At 48.5% G+C, this 24847-nt stretch overlaps 3 protein-coding genes and 1 pseudogene across 5 annotated transcripts; 2 read left to right on the plus strand and 2 right to left on the minus strand.

Moving 5' to 3' along the window:
- Positions 1–1258: 1258 nt before the first annotated feature.
- Positions 1259–2075, minus strand: LOC144580203 (histone H2B type 1-F/J/L-like; annotated as a pseudogene).
- Positions 2076–2245: 170 nt separating this feature from the next.
- Positions 2246–2813, plus strand: LOC128930140 (histone H2A type 2-A). The gene has a single exon (XM_054247907.2). It carries the CDS (start codon positions 2309–2311, stop codon positions 2699–2701), a length of 393 nt encoding a protein of 130 aa, XP_054103882.1. The 5' UTR covers positions 2246–2308; the 3' UTR covers positions 2702–2813.
- H3C15 (H3 clustered histone 15) lies at positions 2246–7008 on the plus strand. The gene has a single exon (XM_078355525.1). The coding sequence runs from the start codon at positions 3724–3726 to the stop codon at positions 4132–4134; it is 411 nt and encodes a 136-aa protein (XP_078211651.1). The 5' UTR covers positions 2246–3723; the 3' UTR covers positions 4135–7008.
- Positions 6569–11213, minus strand: H4C15 (H4 clustered histone 15). Of its 3 annotated transcripts, XM_078355531.1 has the most exons (3): positions 10034–11213; positions 9380–9699; positions 6569–6974 (listed from the first exon to the last, which is right to left on the minus strand). In XM_078355531.1, the coding sequence occupies exon 1, from the start codon at positions 11183–11185 to the stop codon at positions 10874–10876; it is 312 nt and encodes a 103-aa protein (XP_078211657.1). In that variant the 5' UTR covers positions 11186–11213; the 3' UTR covers positions 6569–6974; positions 9380–9699; positions 10034–10873. The 3 variants fall into 3 exon arrangements, with proteins under 3 accessions (XP_078211657.1, XP_078211658.1, XP_054103885.1); XM_078355532.1 differs by lacking the exon at positions 9380–9699; XM_054247910.2 differs by lacking the exon at positions 6569–6974 and having other exon boundaries at positions 9197–9699.
- Between the last annotated feature and the right edge of the window lie 13634 nt (positions 11214–24847).

The following is a 24847-nucleotide window of genomic DNA, read 5'->3' on the forward strand; positions in this document are numbered from 1 at the left end:
CTGGGGTGAGTCACGCTGCTGTCTCGAGCCCTTGGCGTGAACTCTGCACACAGAAGTTATATACCTACCTTATAAACTCAACCTTTCCCTATAGTCTTTCTCTCTCACCCCTACCTCCATGCTTTAACTTTTCAGGCTTATGAAATCTGCCTTATCTCTCAGTAGAGCCATGTAAAGGTATCTGCAAAAGCAGGAAAATGTTTCCTGGGAATGAAGCTTTGAAATTGTTTCAATAAAGGTAAATGTAGCATACTACCGACTAACTAAGAAATCGGTTTTTAACTGATTGGGACAGACAGCAAGTGTGTCATCCTGGAAGACAGTATTTGGGATTTTATGTAGGTACATTAAGAGAAAAAAGTGAACAAAAGCGGGCTAATCTAGAACACTGCAGTATGCTTAACATGTACTTTCTAGTAAGTTTGTATTATGCCTTTATCTTGGTACTTTAATCTTCTGTTCTCAGTTGATCTTTCTACATTGTATTTTAAATCCTACTAAAAATATAAAGCCCTGAATTAATAAAGGATTAAATAAAACTTGTATATTTCGCTGCAATTCTGGGGAAAAAAGAGGGTAGGGGGGATTGTCTGGGGTAGTGACTGAAAATTGTTAACAGGTTCTTACCAAGGATTAAGACAACCGCATAATCAGATGTCAGTGGTTACCAAACCTATGAATCACCTGGTGTGCTCTCACCCCCGGTGATTTGGATCAGTGGAACTATGTGGCGTTTAAGGAATATACAATATGTATTGACGTATATATATTTGTGTGTGTGTGTTGAAACCTTCAGGGTTAAATAAGTTTGAACAGTTTAGAAAACATTACTGTTTAAGGTGTCCGTCCACTCTCAAATACAAAGGCCTTTAGAACTTCTCTAATTTACAGTCCAGAAGACTGTAAAATTCCCAACTACAACAACGAGAAACTGTCTACACATCAACACTTGACTAAAAAGCTTTACTATGCATGACAACAGCCTTTGCATTACTCTACTGATACCACTTAACGTCTTGAGACCCAGCAATAAGTATCTATAGATTCACAGCACCTGAAATAATACCAAATTGAGACAAAAAGGCTACGTAAACTAAAAATTGCTTGAACCACAGAATCGAGATGTGCAGGTGTGGGATTAAAGAGTACTATACATGGTTAGGCGTGGTCTAAAAACTATTAAGAATGTTTCAGGTTACTACACAATTTTGCGAGCTCATGACAAATACAATTAACACTTTTTTTCTCAACCCTCCTGAGCATATTTACATTTACCGCACCCGTAGCATTCCTTCTCACTTTGAAAAAGGCAAATTACGTGCACATGATCGTGTCACTGCATGGTAGTTCGACTAAGCTACAGATTATAGACTTACCTTGTATTCCACTCAGGTCATCTGAAAAAAAAAAAGGGTAGGTGCTGTGGGAAACCCGTAAGTAGAACCCAGAGAAATAAGTGGGAAAACAGCTTCTTTCACTGAGGCAGGTGAGTAGCTCTGAAAAGAGCCTTTGGAATCAAGCAGCCGGCGACTCCCTTCGGGAGCGGGCGAGCGCCAGGTCCCGGCAGGGGCAAACTTGGAGCTGGTGTACTCGGTGAGCGCCTCGGTGCCCTGGGACACGGCGCGCTTGGCCAGCTGGCCGGGCAGCACCAGGCGCACGGTGGTCTGGATCTCGCGGGACGTGACGGTGGAGCGCTTGTTGTAGTGCGCCGGGCAAGGACTACGCCGCGGCCGCCGCCGCCGCCGCGATGAGCCGGGAGATGTCTTTGAGGAAGAAGTTCAAGATGCCCACGGCCTTGGACGAGACGCCGGTGCACCTCGTACACCCACACGGAGCAGCTCTCCCTGCGGCTGCGCTTGCGCTTCTCGCGGCCCTTCTTTCGCACTTCGGTAACCTTGGGAGGCGGGGCGGACTCTGCAGGCTCAGGCATGGCCAGCCGCACTGGCGACACAGACCCCCCGCCACCAAGAACGCAAGCACCGCCGCGGGACCGGGTTCTACCGGAAGCCAGGATGCACTTGCACTTAGGGAGACCGAGCGCACAGGAAAGTTCCCAAGACGCTGCGTTGTGATTCGCGAGTTTTCCGCGGCGCCCAACGCCAGGGAGACGAGATTATGTAAATGAGTGGATTCTGGCGGAGCTATCCTATTGGCCATCCGGACAAACGGTACTTGAGCCAATCAAAGTGCTCCGTGGACAATCGCAGTTGTGTCTATAAAAGGGTGAGGCGGCGGCGTCTTGGGCGACTTTCCCGGTCGTCAGGCAGGAGGTTTTTCTGAGTGAGTCCTATCGGCTGCAGTCGCTGGCATGTCTGGCCGTGGCAAGCAAGGAGGCAAGGCCCGCGCCAAGGCCAAGTCGCGCTCGTCCCGCGCTGGCCTGCAGTTCCCGGTGGGGCGAGTGCACCGCCTGCTGCGCAAAGGCAACTACGCGGAGCGGGTGGGGGCCGGCGCGCCCGTCTACATGGCGGCGGTCCTGGAGTACCTGACCGCCGAGATCCTGGAGCTGGCGGGCAACGCGGCTCGGGACAACAAGAAGACGCGCATCATCCCCCGTCACCTCCAGCTGGCCATCCGCAACGACGAGGAGCTGAACAAGCTGCTGGGCAAAGTCACCATCGCCCAGGGCGGCGTGTTGCCCAACATCCAGGCCGTGCTGCTGCCCAAGAAGACGGAGAGTCACCACAAGGCCAAGGGCAAGTGAGGCTGCCGTCCGGAAGCCCAGCGCGGCCCGCGTCTCGAAGGGGCACCTGTGAACTCAAAAGGCTCTTTTCAGAGCCACCCACGTTTTCAAATAAAAGAGTTGTTAACGACGGCTACGTACTCTGGACGCAGCCTTTCTCGGTAGCAAACAAGGGACCTGGGGGTGACGGGTCGGAGGGGGCGGGTGTGCCGTGTTGCATGCCGTCCCAGGGCTTCCCGGCGCAGGTGGAGGCACCAAACGTCCTGGGCGCCGCGGTCCACTCAGCCACAGGCGCCACCCACCGCGCTTCAGCGTTGTGCGCAAAGCGCGCGCTTCCCCGGCGCTCTCCGCGGAGCCGCGGCCGGCCACTTAGACCTCCTCAAGCGTAAGCGGGAGGTGCTCCTCGCCTCCGCCCACCACGCGGAGGGCCCCGAGTGGCTAGTGCTGCCCGGTGTGGCCGAGCTGGGTCTTGGCTTTGCTGAGCTGACCTAGTCTTGGTTTCCATTTTTGTTTTCCGGGCGGAGAGTAGCGGCCTCGGGGGCGGAATCCTGCGCCCTGGGGACGGACACGTCTCTCACCCAAAAGGCACCCCCCCCCCCCCCCCACCCAACAGGCGAAGTAGCGACTCGGGGTGGAAACGGAAGAAGGTTCCCGGCGGGAGCTGCAGGGCGCAGCGAGAAAGGGGGCTATCGCGGACAGCGGGTTCTAAGGAAGTGAAGGGCGTACAGGCAACAATCTAACACAAGCGGCCATGGAAAACTACTTTGACCCCGAAAGAAAGGGGGAAAACGCTTGCAAAACAGAGGGGGCCGACTGGAAAGTAGAAAGCGAGGCGGGTGGGCGGGGTTAGGGCGGACTCCGCCCGAGCCAACCGGTGACGCGGAGGCGGGTGACGTCACGTCCAATGGACAGCCAGCGCGGGATTTTCAATTATTGCTCCGCCCAATCGGGAAAAGACTGTGCCTATAAAGGCGGCTGCCGCGGGGCCGGGAGCCCGTTTTTCTCCCCGCGGCTGCGTTCCTAAGTTTGTGTTTTGGTTTGCCATGGCCCGTACTAAGCAGACTGCCCGCAAGTCGACCGGCGGCAAGGCCCCGAGGAAGCAGCTGGCCACCAAGGCGGCCCGCAAGAGCGCGCCGGCCACGGGCGGGGTGAAGAAGCCGCACCGCTACCGTCCGGGCACCGTGGCCCTGCGCGAGATCAGGCGCTACCAAAAGTCCACGGAGCTGCTGATCCGCAAGCTGCCCTTCCAGCGGCTGGTGCGCGAGATCGCGCAGGACTTTAAGACGGACCTGCGCTTCCAGAGCTCGGCCGTGATGGCGCTGCAGGAGGCCAGCGAGGCCTACCTGGTGGGGCTGTTCGAAGACACGAACCTGTGCGCCATCCACGCCAAGCGCGTGACCATCATGCCCAAGGACATCCAGCTGGCCCGCCGCATCCGTGGGGAGCGGGCTTGAGAAGTGCGCGCTCGGGTCGGAGGTTCCATCGTACCCAAAAGGCTCTTTTCAGAGCCACCCACAGCAGCACTTGGAAGAGGCTGTACCGCTTGCGGTCCGTGCTCCTCCGGCCTTAAGGGCGGGGAAAGCATTTCCAGCTAGGTCCCCGCAAAACTCAGGGTCGGGTGCCCTGGCTGCAGTGCCGCCTTGAGCTTTGCCAACCAACCTAGGTCAGCTATCCTGGGCGCCACCAGCTCACGCCGTTTCGCTCCCGGGCGCCGGCTTGCGGGCTTTGCCGGCCCCGCTCTTCCCGCGCTTGACGGGGACCCAGCGTTGGATGGGTAGCGGGGAAAGGAGAGACGCTTCGGGCCCGCGTCCAGGGGACACTCGGGGACAGCGCCTGGCCTTTTCGGAGATGGAGTGCTACATGACCCGGCTTCGCGCCCAAACTTACCCCGCCCGGTGGGCGCGGCCGCCCGGCTACGGAGGGAATTCGCCACCTCGGCCTTGCTGGGGTTCTGGGGGCAAACGTGCAGAGAGAACTGTGCTGGGGTGCCGGTCGGGTGTCGGTGAGGCCCGCCCCACCACCGGCACAGTGGCGAGCCCCGTATCCTGCCCTTAAGCCAGAATTCCCGGAGGGTGCAGGCGGGCTTTTGTTAATCTGAGCTTCATCTTCTGCAGAGACCCTATCCCGATCCCTGCAGTGTGTGTGTGTGTGTGTGTGTGTGTGTGTGTGTGTGTATGTGTGTGAGAGAAATGGTCTCACTCATCAGGCTGGAGTGCAGTAGCACAATCAAAGCTCACTGCAGTTTTGGACTCGGATCAGCGATTATCCCACCTCAGCCGTCTGAGTAGCTGGGACTACAGGCATACACTACCATGACTGGGTTAGTTTTTAATTTTTTTTGTAGAGACAAGGTCTCACTTCCTTGGCCAGGCTGGTTTCCAAGTCCTGGGCTCAAGCCATCCCGCCTTGGCCTCCGAAAATGCTGGGCTTATAAGACGTGAGCCACTGCTACACCAATGTTTCCGTCTCGCAGACAGGTCCCTCTGGATGGATACCAGGCACTTCAAACCCAGCTTATTTCCAAAACCTCATGCATCATCTTGCTTTCCAAACCGATCTGTTTCCACATTCTTCATCTTCATGGAACACACCTTCACTACCTCTGTCTCTACTGGTCAGGTGTCCCTTCCTCTCGTCCTCTGTCCAAATCCTGTGAGTTCCAAATGTTACTAAATCTACCTTCTGACTTTCAATCGTATCACCTTTTCTCCATCCTCCCATGACCATACCTCAACTGAAGCCCTCACCAGCTCTGGTCTGGTAGGTTAGATAGTCAGGCTGGTCTTTTCTGCCCTGCCACCGAGTTTCCACTCTATGAGAGCTGTCTTTAAAAAAATGAGGGTTTCGTTTTTTTGTTTGCTTTCTGTTTTGAGCCTCTCACTTTCATGCTTAAAATTTTTCTGCGACCTTCCCATTCCCTTCAGGATTAAGTTAACATTCCTTTGCATGGCAATTCACAGCACTAGAGGCTAATAACCAGGAAGGACTGGAGTTGGACAAAATCAAGTTTGAATCCCAACCTTTTCCATGTAAACAGGTGAATGACTTTAAGGATTTGCCATGCGGATTTGTAGGCAGCGCGGATTTGCAGGCTCGGGCACGGCCAGACGGACTATCGACACAGACCCCCGAGAACGCAAGCACAGCCACGGGACCGAGTAGATCAGGAGGCAGATCTCCATAGGCCTAACTTTTCCCGTCTGTAAAATGGGGTAGCAGTTACTTGCTCATACTTTTGTCGGAAATAGTAAAAGTGACAATTTCTGTAAAGTATCTAGCACAAGCCATGTGTGGTGGCTCATGCCTGTAATAATCCTGGTGACTCAGGAGGCTGAGGCAAGAGGACTGCTAGAGGCCAGTTCGAGACTGTGGTGAGCTGTGACCTTATTAACACACTTCAGCCTCAGTGACAGCAGTGAGACCCCGTGTCTTAAAAAAAGACCTTGCACAGTATTTGGCGCAGAACAAGAGCCCCATCAATTTTTGCTGCTCTATTAGCAGTTACTAATTTAGAAGAACTCAAAGTATCACACATCTAGTTCCTCATGTTTCCCACAGCCTTCTCAGGTTTCAGATGTTTTTGCAGCCGAACAAGATTATTCTAGCCCCGCTCGGCATCTGCAATCTCCAAGCATGCAGCATCTTCACACTTTCTGTTTCTGTCCGGAACGTCTTCCCCTTCTGTGTGACCCTAAGAACCCCCATTCTTCAAGAGTCAGCCCTGTGAGCCTTCCCTTGCTCTTCTTTGCCCTCATCTCTTTGGGCCCTCCTTGCTTCTGCCCTCTCTTATCCTAATAACCCTTCCCTTCCTTACCTGGTGGCCTTAAGTACAGTGAAACCGTGTCTCAAAAAAAAAGAAAGAAAGAAAAAGAAAACTACACTGAGTGGGAAAGATGATAAAAACATCAGCTTTCGTTTCTACATCACTTCACGGCCTCATTTTTCTTTCGCATAGAACGTTTCCTTTGATCCCTAAAATGAGGCTGTGACAAAGGCAGGAATGCTCAGTAATCGGCCGGGTGCGGTGACTCACGCCTGTAATCCCAGCACTTTGGGAGGCCGAGGCGGGCCGATCGCACGAGGTCGGGAGTTCGAGACAAGCCTGGCCAATGTAGCGAAGCCTGGTCTCTACTAAAAATATACAAAGTAGCTGAGCATGGTGGTGGTCCCCTGTAATTCCAGCTACTTGGGAGGCTGAGGCAGAAGAATCACTCGAACCGGTGAGGCAGAAGTTGCAGTGATCCGAGATGGCGCCATTATTACTCCAGCGTGGTTGACGACAGCAAGATTCCACCTTGGAAAAAAATAAAATTCTCAGTAACACTAAAGATGTGAAAATTTAACTTTGACAGAGGTAGGATTTCTCATGGTTTGTGTACTTCAGATTACCTACCTACCTAAACTTCTGATCGTTTTGGGGAAAATTATATTCACGCTTATTTTAAGAAATTCAAACTATTAGAAATGTTCAATGAAGATAAGCCCTTATAAATCATTCTTAAATTTTTGTGAGCATTTTTCCTGACAATTATCTATATATTTATCCGTATTTATGTGTACTAGTAACATTCTGCATAAATATCAGTTCCGTTCCTTTGTTTCAAGTAAGGAACTAACACGTACATCACTGGCTAGAGAGTGAAGTACAGAGTAAGAGGCTGCAAAGGAAGGGAAGAAGAATGCAGTAAAGGATGAGCTACGCAGAGAGGTAAGGGGCGGGTAACGGGAAGAAAGACTTCAAATGGGTCCACAGTGAAGTCTGATCAGCCAGTGGTGGGCCATGCAGGTGCCTGTGTGACCACGGTAATGGGAGTAGACCCACAGACCGAACTCTATAATCATTTGTATGTGTCTGAGTGGAAGTCTTGAATTCATCTAGGGAGGGAAGGAGGTGGCAGACAGAAGCCGGCTCGTGGAGAGCTACCGAAGGATTGAAATGGGAAGGAAATTATTTGGGGGGCAAATCAAAGAGAGAAATTTTATGCCTTGCTATTAAAGATGGCTAAAAATAGCATTATATCCTTCACTGTAATAGATGGTTCAGAAAAAGGGACTTTTATTAATGTAAAACCATACATAGCTGCGTATTCCGTGACTTGGCGATGTTCGGGGGCCGACAGCTCATAGAGGACTTAGCCGTGTCTATACCATAATAGCATGTGGTGGACTCGACATGGTGGGAGCAAGGGCGAGTACTAATGTCACTATAAAGAAGATGTACACAATGACGTGCAATGGTAAAGGACAAGATATTGGAGAAATCTTGGAAGAAAAAAGAAAACACATCCATTAGTTACAAACTTAAGTACTATTAGAAGTAGAAACTGATATTTACTAAAACAAGCCGGCTACATTTTTCATTCATACGTCTTGTCTGTCTGCCCCAAATTCTTTGAAGAAACAAAGGCTGTTTCACCTTTTTCCGTCTATGTTTTTTTGCTACAAGAAATGTATTAGGATCATCCATATGGTTTCTTTTCCGTCAAAGAAAGCAAAATTTAACATTTGGGAAACATCTGGGCAACATATGTTCAGATTCTAAATACGTTTTCATTAAAACAAAAACTGCTTGAGAGAGAGAGAGAGAGAGAGAGAGAGAGAGAGAGAGAGAGAGAGAGAAAAGAGGCCAGGTGCAGGGATCCCGGCACTTCAGGAGGCTACGGCGGGTGGATGACCTGAGGTCAGGAGTTCGAGACCAGCCTGACCAACGCGACAAAACCTCGGCTCTACTGAAACTACAAAAATTAGCGCAGCTAAAACTACAGGTGGTGGCACCTGTAATCCCGGCTGCTTGGTAGGGTGAGGCTGCAAAATCGCTTGAACCTGGGAGGTGGAGGTTGCAGTGAGCCAAGATTCCACCATTGCACTCCAGCCTGGGTGACAGAGTGAGACTCCGTCTCAAAAAAGAAAAAAAAAAAAAAAAAAAAAAAAAAAAGACAGAAAGAGCTATTATCTACATCAGTGGTTTTCAAACTTTAATATGTATCAGAATCACCAGGAGGGCTTTTTCAAAAGTACCAATTACACGGTCTCATCCCTCAGTGTCTCATTCAGTGGGGCCCAAGATTTTTTTATCCCAGGTGATCAATACCGATAGATGAGAGGCTACACTTTGAGAACAATGGATGTGTTTTCCATTGTTGGATGGATGAGAGGCTACCCTAATTCAAATAACGGGTGTTTTCTACCCCACTCCCTTTCTTTCTTATTTCTCTTCAAATTTTATCTCCTTCTTTAGTGGATCTTGGTGAGGATCAGATATATTCATCAGCATTGCCTTTAAAGGTTAAAAAAAAAAAAAACAAACAAAAAAACAGTGATATTTCAAATAGGAATGCTGGAAATGACAGGTCAGATCTGAAAGGGAAAGGAAACATCCGGAGCATTAACACTTCTGTTTCCCACCTGGACATCTTCACACATGTTATTCTTGCCACGTCCTCCCTGCCCCCGTCCCCTTTACTACGTAGCTCATATCTCATAACGGGCCTTTTTATTGAACGCAGGAAATGATACTTTTCAGGCAATGGGCAGATAACCCGCCAGTAGGACAGCAAGCATTCTGCTCTTTATTCAGAGTCCGACACAAACCCCCACGTCCATGGACAAGTTTTCCCTAGTCTCCCAGCAGCCAGTGACATCTGTAGCATTTGGGCTCCTATAGTATTGTCTAAGTTTCTCATCATATTGAATACGTACGGCCTCTTACTCTTGGCTTTGCCATTTCCTCCTAACTGCGTACTGGTGTGGATTTATGTCGCCTACATATTATGCATTTATTTCTCTTCTCCCGTCTGATGCTAAGCTCCTGGAGGGCAAGTCTCGCATCCGCTGCTTTGCTGGCAACCCGATTGCCAAGTACCGTGTTTTAAGCCTAGTTCCTTCTCAAGTGTCTGATGCTGATGAGAGCAGTCACGTCCGAAGACCAGTAAAGCAACTACTGGTTTATCATTTGGGAGCTGACAGATTTTATTCTCTCAAGTACATACACCGACCAATTTCGCTGTAAAATCGTAGGCCTAGAATGCAGAAAATGATAATAATAATAATAATAATAATAACAATAATAAAGAGTTAAATAAGTAAATAAACTTCTGGGCAATGCAATGGCTGCAAAGCTATTAATTTAGGGCTTAGAACTGCGAACCCGTTTCAATCCAAATTAGGGCCACCTAGAGGTGGCAGTGTAGAAGTGCAGAGAACAGCTTTCTGTGATCTAGGCCGTGCTGATATAGAATAATTAGCTTTTGCCTCGTCAAAATGGAATCGTGCTTTCTGTACTGACGGCGGGCACGTTGCTGCAGGTCTCTCATTCTAAGCTACAACGGGCCCTGAGAGGTAGAAGCCACATACCTGGATGGCCCGTTTCTTGAAGTTGCTTTAAGATCATATCCTTGAGTCACTATTATAGAGGGATCACATTAAAATGTCTCTTCATCTATATCCTCGCAATGCCACGACCGAGACGGTCATCTCACAGGTCCTTGATTAAGTTAAGGGGCCTTGTTACTGAACACAAGAAATGACAGTTTTCAGGCACTGGGCACTAACTTGCCAGAAAGGCGTTTTTCAACTGTACGAAGATTGATCTGCAAAGTCACACTTTTATTTGAAGTGAGTTGAGTGCGTCTTAAGACAGCGTAGACCATGAATGGACCCTTAGACGAAGGCACGTAGTCCACCCGCTGGTTATGTAAGGGCAAAACGAAGCCCAGAAAGGTTAACTGACGAAACCTGAACGGATCAGGTGAGAGCCCGCACCTCTAAAACTAAGGCTACTCTCCCCACTTTGCCTGAGCGAAGAGTGAGATTACACAGCAAGGGACGCTTAAATGGCCAGTGCCTCATTACGTCCGGACCCCGACACCCCTAGGTGTGCCTACACTGCGCAAGAGCGAACCGAAAAAAGCAGCGCTCGAACCTAGAGCACATTCGACCTTTCGCATGGAAAAAGGCTAAAATAAGCCCAGGCAAGCAAAAGGTCAACGACTGAAGCCCCTTAAGGCTGCGAGTTGTACGGACACCAGCTGTCTGTTAACTTCAGATCCGACTGCCGCCCCGCTGGCAAAGTTACGTTCCCGCACGGTTACTGTTGCACTTTACGCAGTCAGGTGCTCAGCTCCTCAGATGAGCAAGTGGTCGGCCCTAAAAAGGGCCTTTGGGACGGAAACGTGCAAAGCCGTGAGCGGCGGCCTAGCCTCCAAAGCCGTACAGGGTGCGCCCCTGGCGCTTGAGCGCGTACACCACATCCATGGCCGTGACGGTCTTGCGCTTGGCGTGCTCCGTGTAGGTGACCGCGTCCCGAATCACGTTCTCCAGGAACACCTTCAGCACACCGCGGGTCTCCTCGTAAATCAGGCCGGAGATCCGCTTAACGCCGCCACGCCGAGCTAGACGCCGAATCGCCGGCTTGGTGATGCCTTGGATGTTATCTCTCAAGACCTTGCGGTGGCGCTTGGCGCCCCCTTTGCCGAGGCCTTTTCCGCCCTTTCCTCTGCCAGACATGACCGCTGCAGCCCGGAAGACGGCTTCTGTCCGGGCGAGGGCCGCCTTCCCCTGATATACAAGACTGTCGGACCAGATTGAAAACCGAAAGCGCGCCGGCGGGAAGCGTTCTCAGTTGTCCCCGCCCTCTCGACATTTTGTCATTTCTTTTCTGCTTTCCTCTTCTTCCTTCTCAGGGCTCTCTCACTCTCGCCCTTTCCTTTGTTGTTGTTCGCCCTTCATCACTGCGCCACAGTCCCCGGGAGAATTCAGATCCCATCCCGCGGCGTCGGGATTCTGCCGGGGCTTTGGCCTGTGTCTGGTGTGAGGACGCCCGGAGGGCGTGCAGAGCCTAAGGGGAAAGGTCTGGAGGGAGCCCCAGGAAGAGCAAACGGAGGCCGGAGACCGGCAGGAGCGCGCCAGCTCAGCGTTTAATCCCGACGAACGGATTCCCAGCTGCGCTTGTGTAAAATTGCAGGAAGCGCCGTTCCGACGAGGAGGCGGACACGCGAGAGGCGACCTCAAGAGCGGCGGCGCCGGGGATCTGTGCGCCAAGGGACGGCGGGAGGGGGCGGGTTCGCCATAATTCCCGGCCCTAGGCTGTTTTGTTGCACCGAGCCGCCCTGCTTCCGCTCACCCGGGAGCGATCTGGTCCTGGGAAAACGTGTCAGCACGCTGCCGAGCTTTCTCCTGGAGGTCAGCGAAGCGAATCCCAACACCAACACACTGTCAGCCAGAGCCGTGCTGGGAGAAGCAAAACGGTTCTCCCTCGGTATCGGAGGGGGATTGATTGGTTCCAGGGCTCCCGCCGACACCAAAGTCCAGGATGTTCCAGTCCCTTGTAGAAAATGGCGTAGGATTCGCACGTAACTGTGCACAACCTCCCGGGTACTGTAAATAGTCTCTAAATTACTTCATAACGCCTAACCCAGTGCAAATGCTACGTAAGCAACTGTTACGCAGTTTCTATTTTTACTGTCTTTTGTTGTACCGGGTTTTAAAACAATTCATTTGATACTTTCGATCTCGAGGAACGGGCGTATACGGACGGCCTGCTACGAGCATAGGGAGGACTGAGGCATGTGCTGTGCATCCCTTTCTGCAGATCCTCTAAATCGGCCTTTGTTCTCGGCCAGGATTTAGGGCCCCACTGTGTCTGTCCTTTGGAGGCTCCACATGGAGCCAGCAGTTTGCCAGATTGGGTCTTGCTAGAGGACTATCCGCTCCACACTGGGAGTAATGACCAGAAACTGCGCTATGAAATTGGTTGCGGTTCTTACCGTTAACACGTTTATTACTTTATCGGGGCCCTCTGTGTGGGAGTCTAGGAGAAAATGTCCTGGTTTCCGCTGAGAGAATCGTGTTTTGTTGGGGATTTTTTTCCGGAAGAATATTTTTAAAAGAACTGATGTGCCCTGTTTAATCTCTCCCTTGGCTCCACCTTCCGTGTGCTCCTAAGTCTTGAATCTATGTTCAGACGTCTAGACTGAAACATGGGGACCCACCTCGTGGCTCTTCAGTCATTTTAAGCTCAAAACTCTTCAGCTCCCCAAATCAAAGCGTTTAAACTTAGAACCTCCAGGGGGTGACGCACGGAGGATGACAGAGCAGTTCTCTCTCTCCGCATAAAGCTGGTTCTCAAGTCGGCTTGTTGAACGGTTCCACCACGCATCACAGCGTCCACCTGCCTAAACCAACACCCCGGCACTGGCGACACATGTCTTCCGCTCCCTCGTCCGCTTCCGGACATAGAGGAAACTTCTGACTCTAGTAACTCTCGCAGAATCTATCACATTATTTCACATCTCTTTACATCTCAGTACTGCCCCATTTTGTCTGTGTGTTCCTCACCGGCAGCGATTTTTGTTTATTCTTTTTTGTAAACTGACATTTAGTTCAGTGACCCGTATAAGCTCAATGATAGTAAATAAAATGAAAAGTTCCTGCATTTGATTGCTTTTAAACACTAGTGGAAAAGACGTAACCAAATAGCAGCATGAGAAAGCAACCACAAAACAAGGCAGAGAGAACTGGTGATTCCCGGTGCCAGAGGGCACAGGACCCTGGGCAGAATCAGAGATATGGTGTTTATGTTGTTCCTTTTTTAAGGGGATCAGAATATGCTACCTCCAAATGTGCCAGTTTTGGCTTAAGAATAATTTTCAGCTGAAAGCGTTCCAATTCCTACACTCCCTTTCCTGTTTAATAGCAGATCCTCCTCACATATCTCAGATTTTTTACTTAGTTGTCATAACTCTTCTTCTGGACTAGAAGCAAATCTTATCTCAGAGATAAGACATTGGCACCACACCCAAACAGACATTGTCACAAGACTCGAATCTTCCATCTGTTCTAAGGGCCCATTTATCTTTCCAAAAGTCATTTTGTTTTCCCTATGTCTTTTATTACCCCCTTTTCCCCTCTACTGTTAGAACTCAAATTCTAACCACTCCCTTGAGTTACTCATCTCAGAGTGCTCCAATTGATTGATTGATTGATCGATAGATTTAGAATCAGGATCTTACTCTGTCACCCAGGCTGGAGTGCAGTGGTGAGATCTCAGTTTAAACCCCGAGTCTGTGGTATTTTGTTATAGTAGCCCTAGAAACTAATACAGGATTCACGGTCTGCCAAAGCCTCTTTCCCTGCTCAGACCCACGATGGATAGTGGGATCCTTGTGATAGGTACCCTGTGAGGTAGAAGTAGCAATGACTTAGAGCTGTCGAGGACAATACGTTTGCGCCTAATACGTCATCTGCTGAATTTTGTTTTCTAAGATACAGTCTGAAATTCTCAGAGGGTGAGCAACTCTCCAGTACGTCAGAGCCCTTAGTTGCTGAGCAGACCACTGAGCATGTAGTTTTCTAGGTCAGGGCCCTCTCCCCAAAGAATCATACTCTGGCTGAACTGAACCTAAATCAGGTTTAAAACTAGACAGAGGCCAACCAATTTAAAATTCCAAAGATACCTAAGACCTGCCCATGGCCCTGGGATTTGAGGACAACCTGTGCATGTCATGGCTATGGCCGTTCATGAGTCTCTAGCTTAGTGGGAATGTCTATGTCCTACCTTCACCCTTCTCACTCTTCCGCCCACATCTACCCCTCCTATGACAATGGAGTGCTCATTCTCCAAACTCAGCACAGTGAAAGAAAGCAGAGAGGAAAGTGCCCTGGGGAGTCAAAGACCTGGTTTCTCTTGGCTGGTGTAAGACAGTGGATGCCCTCACTACTTGGTTCTTTCTGGTTTACTGTCAAAGGTTGAAGCTGGGTCCTTGACTGCCTCCTGTTCTCCGTTCCCAGGCCACCACACAATAGAAGCTCCGGGCCTTGACCGTGGAAAGCTTCCACGGTTCTCCCCTCAGCCCAACTGAGCCCCCTGCCCTCACATTGGGTGGGGAAAGGATAGGCAGTGCGAACAGGTATATGCACACTCACTGTGAGGAAGTGCAGCCTGTCTGACCCAATCACTCTCACCCAACCTAGGATCAAGCCATGGCGGGACATTGTTTCCTTATCTCTCAGCAGCTGTCGTGGGGGTTTCCCCGGAAGGCCAGGGCAACAGAATCTGGTTCTGACTGTGACCATGGTCTGGAAGGGCCATAATGAATTCTCCAATGCTGATGGGGGTTTCCGAAACTGTCAGAGTTTAGTAACAGCTTTGACACCTTTTGGTAATAGGACAAGGTTAACACTCCTGCCACTGTTCTGCGAAGGCCAAACTTCCTAGGCCCCTTAGGAAAGTTTTTGGAATGTCTTTGTTGGTTTAGGAAACTGGGACAAGCTAGTACACAATTTTTTCGTGTCAATATCAAAATGTAATCATTTCAGGTACACAGAGTTCCCCACTTTCAGATTCGTCTTAAAGAAAAGAAAACTTGCCGGGCGCAGTGGCTCATGCCTGTAATACCAGCACTTTAGGAGGCTGGGGCAGGTGGATCACCTGAGGTCAGGAGTTCAAGACCAGCCTGGCCAACATGGCAAAACTTCAACTCTACTAAAAGTACAAAAAATAATAATCATAATAACCAGGTTTAGTGGCAGGCACCTGTAATCCCAGCTACTCAGGAGGCTAAGGCAGGAGAACTGCTTGAACCCAGGAGATGGAGGTTACAGTGAGCTGAGATAACACCATTGCATTCCAGCCTGTGCAACAAAAGTGAGACTCCATCTCAAAAAAAAGAAAATCAAGTACAGAGCAATTCACATTCTCTTGAAAATTATCATTATGTCCAGCCTGGTTCCAGGGAAAGCCTGCCATGAAACTGGTATTATTACTTAGACTTTGGGTCCTTTGATCAGAGTTGATGATGTCCTCAGCTAAGTCAGTGCTAGAAGTGGACAGAGATAAAATGATGCATGTGAGAAAATTGTAGAATGGCCGGGCGCTGTGGCTCACGCCTGTAATCCTAGCACTTTGGGAGGCCGAGGTGGGTGGATCACCTGAGGTCAGGAGTTCAAGACCAGCCCGGCCATCATGGTGAAACCCCATCTTAAAAAAAAAAAAAAAAAAAGAAAGAAAGAAAGAAAGAAAGAAAGAAAGAAAGAAAGAAAGAAAAAGAAAATTGTAGAATGTACTTTTAATAAGATTTGGTGTTTTGAACCTGGATGCAATGGCTCATGCCTGTAATCCCAGCGCTTTGGGAGGCCAGGGAGGGCTGATCACATGAGGTCAGGAGTTCAAGACCAGCCTGACCAACACAGTGAAACCGCCCTCTACTAAAAATACAAAAATTAGCTGGGCATGGTGGCAAGTACCTGTAGTCCCAGCTACTCAGGAGGCTGAGGTAGGAGAATTGTTAGAACCAGGGAGGTGGAGGTTGCAGTGAGCCAAGATTGCACCACTGCATTCCAGCCTGGGCAACAGAGCAAGACTTCATCAAGAAAAGAAAACAAAAAGATTTAGTGATTTAGGAATTTGGAAAATGCATGCAATAAAGGAGCTTCTGGCCTGAGGAGGTATGGGGTTGATGTTAGATTTCAGTACCATGGAGAATGCAGAGATAAGAAAATGCTTTTGTTTTTGTTTTTTTGAGACAGATTCTCTCTGTTGCCTAGGCTGGAGTGCAGCGGTGCCAATCTCTGCTCACTGCAACCTCCGCCTCCCAGATTCAAGCGATTCTCCTGCCCCAGCCTCCCAAATAGCGGGGATTATAGGCGCCCACCTGTAATTAGCTGTGTGTGGACACAGCTAATTTTGAGGGGGGAGAGGGTTTGTTGTTGTTTTTTATTTTCGAGATAGAGTCTCGCTCTGTCCAGGCTAGAGTACAGTGGCGTGATCTCAGCTCACTGCAACCTCCATTTCCTGGGTTCAAGCAATTCTCCTGCCTCAGCCTACTGAGTAGCTGGGACTACAGGCAGGTGCCACCACACCTGGCTAATTTTTTGTATTTTTAGTAGAGATGGGATTTCACTGTTAGCCAGGATGGTATCGATCTCCTGACCTCGTGATCTGCCCGCCTTGGCCTCTCATAGTACTGGGGATTGCAGGTGTGAGCCACCAGGCCAGGCCTAATTTTTTGTATTTTTAGTAGAGATGGGATTTCACCATGTTGTCCAGGCTGGTCTCAAACTACTGACCTCAAGTGATTCCCCTGCCTCAGCATCCCAAAGTGCTGGGATTACAGGCATGAGCCACCACACCCAACTAATTTTTATATTTTTATTAGACACGAGGTTTCACCATGTTTGGCCAGGATAGTCTGAATCTTCTGACCTCGTGAGTTCACCCACCTCAGCCTCCGAGCTGGGATTACAAGTGTCAGCCCTGGCGCCTGGCCTTAATTTTTAAAATATAGATTAAATGGAGGGAAAATAAGAAATAAAGTAAGATCTAAAACACAGTATCACTAACGTGCACTTCGAGAAGCAGAAATTCACTAGGACTGAGAAAGTGAAAAGCTGTTCTGCCGTTCCACCTGTCCTGTGGGGCTGCACTGACAGAGACAAAGGTAGCCTCAGAAATCACAGTAAACATTCTCTCTCCCGAGGGCACGCTGCAGCTGTGAAAGCTCCTAACTCCCTTCTTTGAGTAACCACTCCTTTCTTATTCACTGAGAAACGGTGTACTCCAAAAATCACAGACTACTGAATTTGGGCTTCTTGAAACCATATCAGTGAGAATGAAGCATCCCCCTCCTGCCCGGAGGACCTAAGTCATCTTGACACAAAAAACCAGCAGCAATATTCAACACAGGTAGAGAACTTCAAAAAGGAGTTTCCAAACACAGCATTCCACCTCTATCTCAACTTTGTAGTTTCCAAGGAAACAAGACCCTGGATGCACTTTGAAGTCCCATCCCATGCCTACCCTTTCACGCAGCCCTGCTTTGCTTTGAGCCTGTGAAAACGATACTCTTCCCCCAAAACCAATGATTCGAATTTTCCTTGTGTTTGGTGAGCACCACCGCCACACGGTCCTGCCACCAGTTTATCTGCTGTGTGTTCTCTCTCATTGTAACAAGTCAATATAACCTGGCTTAGTTAGACTAAGTAGTGGACTAATCCCAGCTCGGAGGCTGAGTTTTTACTTAGAATTAATATAATTCATTTCGGCATTCCTGTATTGTCGGAAGCTTTTTGTTTTGTCTTGTTTTTGAGACAGGGTCTCTGTCACCCAGGCCAGAGTGCAGTGGTGTGATCATAACTCACTGCAGCCTCAATCTCCCAGGCTCAAGTGATCCTCCCACCTCAGCCTCCCGAGTAGCTCAGACTACAGGTGTGGACCACCACACCCAGCTAATTTTTACATTTTTTGTAGAGACAGGGTTTCGTCATGTTGCCAGGCTGGTCTCCAATTCCCAACAAGTTATCCGCCTGCCTCAGGCTCCCGAACTGCTAGGATTACCAGCACGGGCCACTGCATCCCAGCTGTTGGTTATTTCCAATCTTTTAAATTACTATAAATGCTGCATCTAATCTTACTTCTTTGATATGAATAGTGTAGTATAGTAACTAAAGGAAGACCCTGGAGTTGAAACCTGGTTTTGCCGCTTACTGACTGTGACTATGAGAAAGTTACTCATCTCTCTGCGTTCCCTCCATCTCCCAATCTGTAAATGGAAACACTTATACTACCTACTTGATAGGGTTATTGTCAGAATAAAATGAGTTAATACGTGTAAAGTGTTTAAAACATTGTTGGCATGAAGAAAGAGTATGTAAGTGTTAGAGAAAATACATATATAGGCTGGGCGTGGTGGCTCACACCTGTAATCCTAGCACTTTGGGATTGCCTGAGGTCAGGAGTTCAAGAGCAGCCTGGGCAACACAGTGAAACCCCATCTCCTCTAAAATACAAAAAATTAGCTGGGCATGACAGTGTGCACCTGTAATCCCAGCTACTCAGGAGGCTGAGACAGGAGAATCGCTTGGACCCGGGAGGTGGGGGTTGCAGTGAGGTGGGGGTTGCAGTGAGCCGAGATAGCGCCATTGCACTCCAGGCTGGGCAACAGAGCAAGACTCTGTCTCAAAAAAAAAAAAAAAAAAAGGAAAAGAAAAAATATACATATGTGTGGTGGTGCTATGAGATATATTCGTTTCTGTCCCCAGTTCCTGCCTAATAATTCCCATAGTCCTTGTGCAGTATTTTTACAGTGTACAGTACAATCCAATGTTGGGTGTGTTAGGCCTCAGAGGCAGGCCTCAGGAAACAGAATCTCTCCGCCTTTCTCCTGCCCTCCTTTCACCTCCCCCAAGGCAAGACCATCTAATATTTACCCACCTCTCTGACTGTGGGTCTTAAGACCCTCCCCAGAGAGGGTCCCACCCTATATCCTGGGGGCAGGAATGCTGACATCATGAAGCTTCCATAAAAACCTAAGAGGAATGGGTTTGGGAAGCTTCCCGATAACTGAACACATGGAGGTTCCTGGAGGGTGGCACCCAGGGAGGGCTGGAAGCTCCTCACCCTTCCCCTATACCTCGCCCTATGAGTCTCTTCACGCGTATCCTTTCTAATGTTCTTTATGATAAACCATTAAGTGTGTTTCCCTGAGTTCTGTGAGCCATTCCAGCAAATTAATCAAATCCAAAGAGGGAGTTATGGGAACCCCAGCTTGAAGCTGGTCAGTCAGAAGTTCTGGAGGCCCAGACTTTTGACCAGTCTCTGTGGGGGAGCAGTCTAGGGGACTGAGCTTCAACCTGTGGCATCTGATCTGCCTCCAGGCAGATAGTATGGTCGTTAAATTTGAGGACGCCCAGCTGGTCTTCGCTGCTTGGTGGTGGGGAGAAACCCCCACAGATTTGGTCACAGAACTCTTCTGCGTTGATGAGTGTTATAGCGTGACAATAGAGAAAAACGCTGTCAGAGTTTTTTTCCTATACAATATGCCGTTCTTGTTTACCTCTGCATTTAAAGATAAAACATGTTCTGCATCTTTTTCTAACTTTTTATTTTGACATAATAATACATTTACAGAAAGTTACAAAAATAGTATGAAGAGTCCCACGTATCTTTCATTCAGCTTCCCCCAACAATGATACATAGCTGTCATACAATATCGGAACCAGGAAAATGACATTGGTGCCTCACTGTTAATGTCCACAGACCTCAATTCTTTTTTTTTTTTTTTTTTACAATTTGTAAGCCTTTATTCATTTCGGTGTATATTTGTGTGTCTGCGTGATGCATAGTTCTGAACAATTTTATTCTATGTATAGATTAGCATAACCACCACCATAATCAAGATATAGACTATTCTGTCACTTCCAAAAAATTTCCAGGGTATCCCCAAGTACCTCCCACCCTACACTCACCCCCTGGAAGCCACTGTTCTGTTCATTGCTATAGTTTTGTCATGTCAAGAATGTCCTGTAATATGTAAGCCGGGCACAGTGGCTTATGCCTGTAATCCCAGCAATTTGGGAGGCTGAGGCGGGTGGATCACTTGAGGTCAGGAGTTTGAAACCAGCTTGGCCAAAATGGTGAAACCCCGTCTCTACTAAAAGTACAAAGACAAACAGCCAGGCGTGGTGGCATGCACCTGCAATCCTGGCTACTCAGGAGGCTGAGACAGGAGACCTGACTTGCTTGAATCCAGGAGGCAGAGGTTGCAGTGAGCCAAGATCATGCCACTGCACTCCAGCCTGGGTGACAGAGTGAGACTCCGTCTCAAAAAAAAAAAAAAAAAAAAAAATACTATGTGTAAGGGTTATTGCCGAGTTTAAAATGAGAAAACTGAGGCCAGTAGAAGAAAATTAAATGCCAATTTATTCAGCTCCCAGGCGAGGTTCTGTGGTCCTGGGAAAGGGTACCAGAGAAGTCAGGCTGACTTCCTGGGGCATGGGGTTTTTATGGCTATGAAGAACGAGCAACAGCTGGGTGCTCTGACTGGCTCCAGGGGAGCGGGATTGGGACGGGGCAGGCCACTGTTGGTTGGCCGGTTGTTGGGCGGGTTTTCCGGTGTGAGAGCCGGCCAGGCTTGCATCAGCCTGAGCCTTCCAGGGGAGCCATGCAGCAGAGCTAGGTGCCAAGTGCAGAGCCTGGTGCCAGGTGCAGAGTCAGGTGCTGAGTGCAGAGGTGGGTGTGTCTGGCCTCCAGGCGAGGCAACCAGCCTTACACTATGTAAGAATAATTTTTAGCCTGTAATCCAAGCACTTTGGAGGCCAAGGCAGGTGGATCACTTGAGGTCGGGAGTTCAAGACCAGCTTGACCAACATGGTGAAACCCCGTCTTCATTTAAAAAAATAAAAATAAAAAATAATTTTTAAATGCATATAGTTTTTTGCAAGAAAACATAAAAGCAAAATTAGAACAACTGTCTCAATCTGAGTAAAGAATGCACACACAATGGGATAATTCTAAATAAGGAAAAGAGGGGTATCTCCACATAAGCTTGCATTAAAAACAAAATTTTAAGGAGGAAATGTCAGAGGACACAGTGCAGCCATGATTCTAAGTAAGGTAATATGAGCTGTGTATAAAGTGGGTTGATCTGGAGTAGAGGGTGTGTTGGGGTCCAGCACGTCTTCCCGGGGGCTACCAACCTGCGGGAGTCCCCGAGACCGCCAACGTAGATGTCTCGTTCAACCTGAGGGAGAGAGTGCGCGGAAATGAAAGAAAATAGTAAAGCGGAGTCTGGAGGGCTGGCTTAGGCTATGTCCAAGCAGCAATTTTATTTTTGCAATATGTTCCATTATATACTTTTCTGAAGTTAAAGTTGTTTACGCCAGATCAACATACTTAAGTTACAGTAAGCAAGTTACACCCATTAAGTTACGCCCAGTAAGTAAGTTAAGCCCAGTAAGTAGGTTAAGCCCAGTAAGTAGGTTACTTCCAGTAAGTTACAATAAGTAAGTTACCAAGTGTAAATACTTAATATTTTACAATGAAGGTGACAAGGGTCCAAAATGAACACAATCAAGCAATAAACCATAAGAAGCCGAAAGTGGACACAATGCTTCCCATGTCCTCATATCCATAAAGTAATGTCTGTTAATTATTTTGAATAACATAGTCCCTCTCTCAGTTCCTGCTTTCCCTCAGCTCGACTCCCCCAACCGGGGATCTGTGTCCCAGTGAGCTCAAGCTCACCGTATGGCGAGGCCCATTTCCTAGGGGCCTCACATGGGAGCGATCCCCACAAGGGTGCAAAAGGAATTAGAAGGAAGCCATACCCAAGGCAGGAGGCCAAGTCTCAGGGACAAAGATGAGAGGACCAAGAACAAGGGAACCAGACACAGGCATGGACAGGAGGGGAACTGCTGACTTTATTGCACATGGGAGATTGCCCAAACCCGGATGGGGGAAAGGGCAGAAGGGAACTGTTGAGCCAAAAAGTAAAGATGACTCTGCACCTTCCTGCCTGAATGACTAGGAGGATGATGCCACCTTCATAGGAATAGGCAGCCTTCGAGGAAGAGCTGCTGAAGAGAGTTCACTTCAGGTCACACTGGGTCATAACTGTCAACAGGCAATGGCAAGTGGCCGTGTACCTCAGGCATCTGGGAGTGTGGATCTGGAGGAGCATCTAGAGACCCAGCTGGCTTCTCACATCTGCCCAGAGGAGTTAGAGAAAGCCCTGGGAGTCCGTGGGAAGGGCTTATGATGAGATGGCCCCAGCCAGGCATGGTGGCTCATGCCTATAATCCCATCACATTAGGAGGCCCAAACGGGCAGGTCACTTGAGTCCAGGAGTTTGAGACCATGGAGAAACCTCATCTCTACTAAAAATACAAAAATTAGCTGGCATCGTGGGGCACACCTGTAGTCCCAGCTACTTTGAGAGGCTGAGGCACAAGAATCGCTTGAACCCGGGAGGCAGAGGTTGCCATGAGCCGAGATCACACCACTGCACTCCAGCCTGGGTGGCAGAGTGAGACCCTGTCTCCAAAAGAAAGAGAGAGATGGTCCCAAAGATGGGCCTCTGAAGAACCTCTGATGGGGACAGGAGGTGAGAGAAGAATTTTATGTTAAAATCAGGGAAAACGTAATATGAGGAAATGGGACCAGATGATTTCTGCGTTCTTTCCAGCACTGATATTCTATGGATCTATTAAATAGACATGGAAAATATGTTGCTAGATCCTCAGATTATTTTCGATTTGCAAATTTTACACAAATATGTCGGGGCAGCCCTCCAGACTCCACTTTTCTATATTCTTTCACTTCCGCACCCTCTCTCAGGTTGAACGAGACATCTACGTTGGTGGTCTCGGGGACTCCCGCAGGTCGGTAGCCCCCCGGCAGACATGCCGGACCCCGACATCAGGAACTTCAGTAAACTTCAGGAACATCATAGGGTATCAGGGAACGCCAAGTTATTTAAACTACATGAATATCCATTTCTTTCTTTGTAAAATGGGGGTAATATTTTCCTTTTTGGGGTTGTTTTAATACAACATGATGTACGAGAAGGAAAATTCCAAGTTCTCTGACATGTTTGAACCTTAGTATTCTCCACTATAAAAAGCATACCATTGATCTTTCAGGATTTCTTTGGAGGATTTGAATGGTATGTCTATAGGATCTGGCACACTGCAGGCTTTCAGGAACTGGGAATTTTTACTTTTTACTCTTTTATTTTAAAATTAATTTAAATCACAGCAAAATATCTGACTCCAGCGCACACAGTTCCTTTATATTCCCGTGGTAGGCAGAATTCTGCAATGGCTCCCGTGATTCCTGGCCCCTGGTACCCTTTGTTTAAATCCCCTCCCTCTGAGGATGGGCAGAACCTGTGCCTTCCTTTCAATGGAGAAAACTTTGCAGATGTAGCTAAGATCCTTCATCACTTGACTTTTGAGTTAATAAAAAGGGGATCCCTGACTTAGGTAAGCTTTTTTTCTTTTTTCTTTTTTCTTTTGAGACAGAGTCTTACTCTGTCACCTAGGCTGGAGTGCAGTGGCGTGATCCAGGCTCTCTGCAACCTCCACCTCCTGAGTTCAAGTGATTCTCATGCCTCAGCCTCCTGAGTAGCTGGGATTACAGGTGCCCTTCCCCCGACCCAACCATTCCCCAGGGTCATTTTTGCATTTTTAGTAGAGCTGAGGTTTCACCATGTTGGCCAGGCTGGCCTCAAACTTTTAACCTCAAATGATCTCCCCAGCACAACCTCCCAAAGTGCTGGGATTACTATAGGCATGAGCCACTGCACCTGGCCTAGTGAGCATTTTCTTTTTTTTCTTTCTTTTTTTAAAGATGGGATTTCACCATGATGGCCAGGCTGGTCTTAAACTCCTGACCTTGGGTGATCCACCCACCTTGGCCTCCCAAAGTGCTTGGATTATAGGGGTGAGCCACCATGCCCCACCCTAGTGAGCTTTTTAAAAGAGGGTCAAGGCCTTCCCTGAATTAGATAAAATGGAAGCAACAGAGCTGCTCTTCTGCTGGCCATTAGAAGCAAATATCCATGCTGTAACCTGCCTGTAGGGAAGGGCAGCCTCTGAGGGCCTCAATTCTACACCTGCAAGAAACTGACTTCTGCCAGCCATCTGGATGAGTTGGAAGCAGACCCCAGGCTTCAGATGAAAATGCAGCCCAGCTGACACTTCGCCTTCAGCCTCGTGAGGCTCCAACTATGCCACGCCCAGACTTATGGAAACTAGGAGAGGCTAAATGAATATTGTCCTGAGCCACTTACTTATATGAATAGAAAACTAATACCGTTTTTTGCCTCCTTCACTCAGAACATGGTTTTTGTGTATCTTCTCTCTCCCTGCTGTCTCTATGCGTGTTAAGACCTCATTACTGCTTGCAGCAGGCTCCACACTGGTTTCCACTTTCCTGTATTCTCTCTTTTATGTATCCTACAAATCTCTGTCAGAATAGATACAAAGGTCATAATAACCTTCCCAAAATATTGTTATTGACTTGCTCAAGAACCTATATCAACTGTCCCAGGCCAGTTCCATCAACTCTGATTTTTACCTGGTTTCACAGCTCTCAATGACCCAGGAGGCCTCCTTAGAAAGCTTGACTAGCTCTCTTGGTCTGCCTGATGACAAGACCTGTGACTGAGGCCTCATTAGTGAAGTTGACTGGTCAGGAAAATCACTCTAGAGACCACCTCCTGCAAAGCAGGTATTCATAATCTTAAGGATTAAAAAAAAAAAAAAAAATAGTGGCGACTCAATCCCAAATGTGTATGTTACCTCATCCACCCCGGGGACTTCTGGAGCTTTTGCTGTTGCTGCTGCTGCTGCTGCTGTTATTAAGTTGATTGCTGTTTGCATTGATGAAGA

The sequence above is a fragment of the Callithrix jacchus genome, chromosome 18 (assembly GCF_049354715.1).
Source record: "Callithrix jacchus isolate 240 chromosome 18, calJac240_pri, whole genome shotgun sequence".
Lineage (NCBI taxonomy): Eukaryota > Metazoa > Chordata > Mammalia > Primates > Cebidae > Callithrix > Callithrix jacchus.